The 6698-nt window shown below is 30.5% G+C and overlaps 2 protein-coding genes across 3 annotated transcripts in view; one reads left to right on the top strand and one right to left on the bottom strand.

The window, feature by feature from the left end:
- LOC108686496 overlaps positions 1-4917 on the top strand; it is a 31417-nt gene extending 26500 nt beyond the window's left edge. Inside the window, exons 15-16 of the mRNA XM_018191835.1 lie at positions 2141-3142; positions 3688-4917. Coding sequence (XP_018047324.1) covers positions 2141-3142; positions 3688-3990 — 1305 coding nt within the window. The 3' untranslated portion in view covers positions 3991-4917. The remainder of the gene's footprint in view (positions 1-2140; positions 3143-3687) is intronic.
- Positions 1-6698, bottom strand: part of LOC108686596 (uncharacterized MFS-type transporter C09D4.1) — a 67882-nt gene that overhangs the window by 58900 nt on the left and 2284 nt on the right. The window lies entirely within an intron of this gene.

The raw sequence follows: 6698 nt of genomic DNA, 5'->3' as shown, positions 1-6698 counted from the left end.
ATATACAGGACAATTCTGTATATTGGGTTGTCCGGAAAGTTCGTGCCGATTTTGAAGAAAAATTGAAACGCAGAAGATTTAAATTTTAGTATACATTTATTAAATTATATAGGTTAGTCGGCACGAACTTTCTGGACAATCCAAAATATATATATATAATATATATCTCATATTGAACTGAAAATCTCAATCTATTTAATTAATTTAATTGAGCAGTCAAAAATTTATATCTTTCGCATGCAACATACAGGTGATGGTTATCTACTTGATATTAACATATAAGAATTATTGCGCAGCAATTCACAAATTGTGTTCTATTTTAAATTTCTTTAGTATCAAATATTAAAGAATATTTAAATTATACATTATTTATAGTATATTATTACATATGTCTTTTAATTTTCTTTTCGCTTTTTCTCGCATATATTTAAAGATATAACGCGAGATTTAAATTATATTTTCATTTTTTCAATGTAATGATAAATCACGACTATCGACACGAATGAATTATTTTAGAGAATTGTATTATAGTAGAACCTATCAACTTCATTGCTTTAAAAGTTGTAATATAAATGATTATTATACGTGTTACAATATTAATATCATATTTCGACATTATTAAACGAATAGATTGTACGAAATAGATTTGCGTCTTCATATTTTGCATTGTATAATTTGCAATTGAAGACATATGCTAAAAAATATTTCGAAAGAAGAAAATCGAGTTTGTTCGCATGCATAAACTATGATGCATATATAAATTTCATTTCTGTACATTTTTTAAGTGAAGATGTGAATTCAAGACATATCTTCAATCGATAATCCGAGTTATTTACTACTAGAAATGCACGTATCACACTTGCACAAATTGCACATAGAATGTGATCTAATTTGCACTACACGTTCTCGATGTATCTCGTATACTATTCAATTCGCGTTAACACAATGGAATCGATTCCGCAATTACGAACTACGAAAGAGAATATTTTAATCGGTAAGTACCACCTATCTACAGCGTATGTGATGACTAACAAATAATTGTATTTATATATATCGAAATGTAAATCCTAATATTTCTCGCAATTTTTTGTTGCCATATCCTGCTAAACCCCAATAATCATACAGCAATTAATACATGTACATTACTCTATTATTTGTAAAATTTTATGTATTTAATAATTTCTTTAAATCCGTACTAAAATTAGAAATTAGTACTAATCCGTAATTAATTCGTACTAACATATTTTATATATTATTCATAACTTTCCATCTCATCAAAAATAATGCTTCACTGCAGTATTAATCATGATAGATGAATGCTATTTATATGTAATCATATTAATAAATAATATTGCATAATTAATTTGCAACGTATAAAGATTACATAATACATTAATAAAAAGGCTTTTTGAACGTACTAATAGAAACAGCTTATTCTTTGCAAAAGCGAATGCATGAATGTGCTTAAAACATATTAGTCCGTGCTGCTATTCTTCCAAATTTTTTATGTAAATAAGAAATAAAACTTCGATATTCTCTAATGTAGCGCGTAAATTGTTACTCTTCTCTAACACTCAAGTTCGAAAATCTTTTCATCAAAATTTACATATTTGCATAAAATTTATATATTTATAAATTTATAAATTTATATATTAATATCGAGAATTTAAACTTGAACATCTTAAATACACAAAAAGAACAGAAAAAATTTCAATCCGTTAATAAAATCGCGACTGATATGTATTGAGCAAAAAAGTGTCCATATGATTGATAATTATTGTCATACTTCTTTCAAAATCGATAATACAGATTTAAAAATCGTACTAACCATAATATTAAAAAATTTTTTACTTACAATATTACTATTAATATTATTACAGCGTTAAATATTAAATTTATATTAAGAATATTGTCATTTATATTAAAAATTTTACATCAGACAATAATATTAATCGTATGACAGTTTCACGAGAGAAAAAAAAAAGGTAAAAGGAAAAGGAACAGGAATTTTGTGACTCGCAGCATGCAAGAGAAAGTAAAAAAAGAATAATAAACATTCAACATACAACATAAATTACGCAGTTTTCGAATGAATTCTACATTAGATCGGTAACATCAGTCGATTCTTCATATGTTCCAGGAAGAACGACTACCTATGTCTAAAGAGACCGACGATAGTATTTCGAGCCTGCAAGAAGACAAAGATACGAAGATGCCGGCCTCATGGCGCAAAAATAACGCCGAGATAATTAATCTCGAAACGAATAATCATGCCATGAATTCGCGTGCTCCTGTCGATCGTCAGAAAGTCAAAAGCGAGAAAGACACGCCTGGTGAAACGACGTGGAAGGACCACCAACAAACGGATGACATTCTGGAGAATCAAAGAAAAAACAGCAAAAATGAAATTAACGCCAAACTTAATAATCAGGAGCAAAGTATCGAGGCTGAACACAAGAACGATAAGGAGCGAAAAGTTCGGAAGATTGATTTGAAAGCGTACGGTTTCGAGAACGAGTTTTCGGATAAGAAGAAGTCTCAACAAATCCGCCAACAAAGAATGGTGAATAGATTGGACCTGAGCTCCTTCGGCTATCAAAATGGTCTACGTCGCGCTCACTCCAACAATCAATTGGACCAACCATTGCGGAACGACAAATCAAATCTAACTAAACATGGATATAAAGAATATCTGATCGACATGCCGAGATCATTCGGTTGCAAGGATTTCGCGAAAAGCTCAAAAGGACTCAATGAGCTGCGGGACGAAATCGAGAAGGTAAATTCGCGGCTAATATCCGTCAAATCGATGCCAAACGTCGCTGAAGACATATGTTATCATGCGAATCCTGTTTACGTGAACGACGCGCAGGATGAATTGACCGCTATAAATCTATTGGAGCTCGTGAAGGAACACGATGTGATCATTGAGGATGACATTTCGCTGCTAAACGATTACGATGAAATCTCATCCGACGTCGAAAAATCTTTCGAGGATATATATATTATGACCAAGGCTCAATCTCGGGAGACGAATGAAGAATTGCGGGTGATGCCCTCAGTGAAAAGACTCGCGGAAGTGTTCGGCAGGCGACAGACTTCTGAAAAGACTGCCGTGCCCGCGAAAGTATACAGAGCTTTGGTAACTAACGGAATATCATTTTATTTCAGTTAGATTTCAATTTAGTCTCGGATTGATATCGAATTTCAATGTATTTGTTCGAAGCAAGAATAATATGCGTTCATAATTCATAAAAATAAAAGATATACATAGACAAATAATTAAATAGATGGATTTATTTGGAAACAGAAAAATAAATAATAAATCTACACGTAAAATATTTACCAGAATTTTCAAAATTTGAATGACTACAAATTCAGATGAAAAAGACCTATGAATTATAACCTGCAGACTTCACTCTTGCTCTGAATATTTAATTTAATGCATAAATTTGTTGGTCACAGTAATTAACTAAACTAAATTGTAGTACAATCTCAAAAATTATGACGTCATATATTTGACAGATTAATAATATTTATTTGAATAATTATTCGTGATGCAAATATGAATATTTCTATTTTTAGAAGCCTCAGAAGCTTTAGAATTAATATAGAGCATTTTTTTAAATAGGCATCATACATCAGTACAATTTATATATTGGATCAAATCGATTTTCTGTCTCGCAGGTAGCGAAAGTAGATGATGCCAAGGATAGATCGGCCACTCCTGAAGTACAGATAGTTGAAACGCCCAGGCAGATGCACAGTTTGACAGCCAGATCTCTTTCGAGGGAATTTCGGGAAGGTTTACGTCAAATACCCGGAAAACTGACATCACTACCAGTCAGTCGATCGTTAATAGAAGAACGACCTACAAATCGAACAGAAATCGTACGATCGAAACAAGAGAGCAATGACACCGCCGTGATCTCACCCGGCAAGCTCAAATCGAACATAATATTTTGGGAGCAAATGCAGAAAAGAAGTTAAACAATATCTTCCCATGAATTCTTAATAATCGTTGCAATATTCTGGTATTTACAAGACAGAACGAAAGGTTACGATCGCGAAATCAATTGTATATACATATATGAAAAACAGAGATTGGAAATTACGCGATAATATATCGCTAAGAAAACCATGGCTTAGTATGAATTTATATGATAAGATCAAACCAAGAAGTTAACTCGAAGAAATATATAATTAAATAGTGTAAATGTAATTATTGTGGGGTTTAATGGCAAATAACAATTAAAATTACAGCGACAAATCGCTTTCAGTTAAAATAGGATTTATCGCCTATTTTACAATTCATCAATTTTGTATATTTGTAAATGATTTTTGTGTACGTAGGATTTTGCTCAGTTTCGACTGAGTGAAAATGTGGAACTATGCAAATTTCACACAAAGTCAAGTCAAATGTGACATTTTAGAAACGGCATTTATAAGAAAGATCAATTGCTACTTAATTAAGAGTTAAGTAATTTGCATTCATAAAATTGCCAACGTTGCTATCCTTGCGAGCGGCAAGGATGTGTTAATGTCTGCAAAAGATAGTTCCTTAGGCCGGCCACATACGTTCAAATAAACTTACAGGTATGCTTGCACGAACTACTTGTACAAGTTTACTTGAATGTGTGTGGCTGGCCTTAGCGTAAATTAATTTTGAAACATTAATGTTAACATGATAGGATAATTTTTTCGCTGCCAAGGCGATAACAGGAAGATAGCTTTACATAGAAGTGTAATGAAATTCGTGCCAAATGGCATCGCGACACGATGTGTTGATAGCCAAAGAAAGCATTCTAACATCGTGTTCGAGATGAGAGACCAGGTTAATCTTTTCTGCCCTAATTTATATTACAGGAGTGTTTTTAATTATCAAAAAATTATTCTTAAGTTTAAAAAAAATTGTTGAAAAAAATAAAAACGAATTTTCTAAAAATGTGTACATATTAACTTTTGCAAAATTGAAAGGAATATAGTTACAATCACATTGTGCTACAAAGAGTCAAAACAGAGTTAATCCAATGCGTGGCCAATCGAGATAAATAATTATTTCATAACGTAGATAATTTAAGATTTTGCGAACGTTTTGTATATTATTAAAAATACGAAGATATATATTCATGTAATTAAATAAATTATCAGAAGAAAGAATATTATTCTTGATTATTATTGATTATTATTAATTATATCGTAACTAATATGATGAAAATAACGATTTCAAATTGAATCGATTTTTTTAAACTTACCGATAAAGTTTCGATTTAATTCGCGCGTATAATAAATAAAAATATTAATAAATTTATCAGCAAATAGTAACAATAATTCATTATCAATTTTGTGTAATCAATCAAATAAAATGTGTACTTACTCTTCGTAGCGTGATTGACCAAATCTCGTGGCACGATTAATGATTAACACTACGTGATATTCTCTCTTTAGATAAAATTCTCAATATTAATCACACGATACATTGCAACAAAAGAGGAAATACGATCGCACGAAGTGATAATTTGCCCAGCATTTCTTATAAATTTATCTAATGAATGAAATTTAAGCAATAAGAAATTTTTAAATCACTGATGTATAAAATATCAAATTTAAATTATCGGTTGATAAATATCAAAAAATATAATTAAGAATATGAGATTAATTGGAAATTAACTTATTAATTAAACAAAACGCGATGATATATGACCCAAAGTTTGCATTCGCCTGCGAGCACATCTCGAGGAAGAATAAGATCGCGAACTATGCGGAGCAATACGTCCCACGTACTACCGGTCCGTTTGATTGCTATACAAATGATAGCGCGTCGACCTTGCGTACAAGCAGTAAGAGGCTAAGTCCCAATTCTAGGAAATGACGCGATAATCTATAAACAATGAAAATGGTCTATCCTTGTTACAACTTATTGTTAACATGCATTTATGTGATAACAGTGGAACGCCGTGTCTTTGAGCGCATTGCTTACCATAACGATCATTTTCTGTAAATATGTATCTCGCATTAATTTATATTTTTATTAATCACAATTAATTAATTCTCACAATCCATAATTTTATCAGTCAAGTTAATTTATCAAATGAATACGCGTAATTTGAAACAGAAATAAGTGCAATACAATATAACGGATGAAATCAGAATATATAAATTATTAATTTCGATATGCACGAGTGATATAATTTTTTTAAATAAATTTTAATATTTTTTTAATATTTTTTTAATAAATAACTAAATTTGGAATCTCTTACACTACGCTTTAAAATATTTGTCCCTTAAAATTAAATTACTTCAAAGTGCGGGATAATATAAATCATAGAATAAAATAATAACGTTAATTAACACACGCCTTTCCAAGATTGATTTACGCGTACAAAATTACGTATCGAGTGTATCATTTAATTTTCATCATTTCAGTTTCAATTCCAATTAAATGTACGCATTATTAATTAATCTCGTGATGTGAGATGAGTTTTTAGTTGAAATGCATAATTAAAGATTGTGAAAATTAATCCTCATATTTTTCGGTCGTTAGTTAAATGTTACCAATACCTATCGAACGAACTGTCATCGAGTTGCATCGCGTTTAATTAAATTTAATAAAAGAGAATATAGTGATAATAATTAAAAAACTCTATTTTAACATATATTTATTATTCGCAATAATTACTCACTTTATCAACTGCATA

Source organism: Atta colombica, unplaced genomic scaffold, assembly GCF_001594045.1.
Source record: "Atta colombica isolate Treedump-2 unplaced genomic scaffold, Acol1.0 scaffold187, whole genome shotgun sequence".
In the NCBI taxonomy this organism is placed as follows: domain Eukaryota; kingdom Metazoa; phylum Arthropoda; class Insecta; order Hymenoptera; family Formicidae; genus Atta; species Atta colombica.
This window is presented reverse-complemented; position numbering and strand designations above follow the sequence as displayed.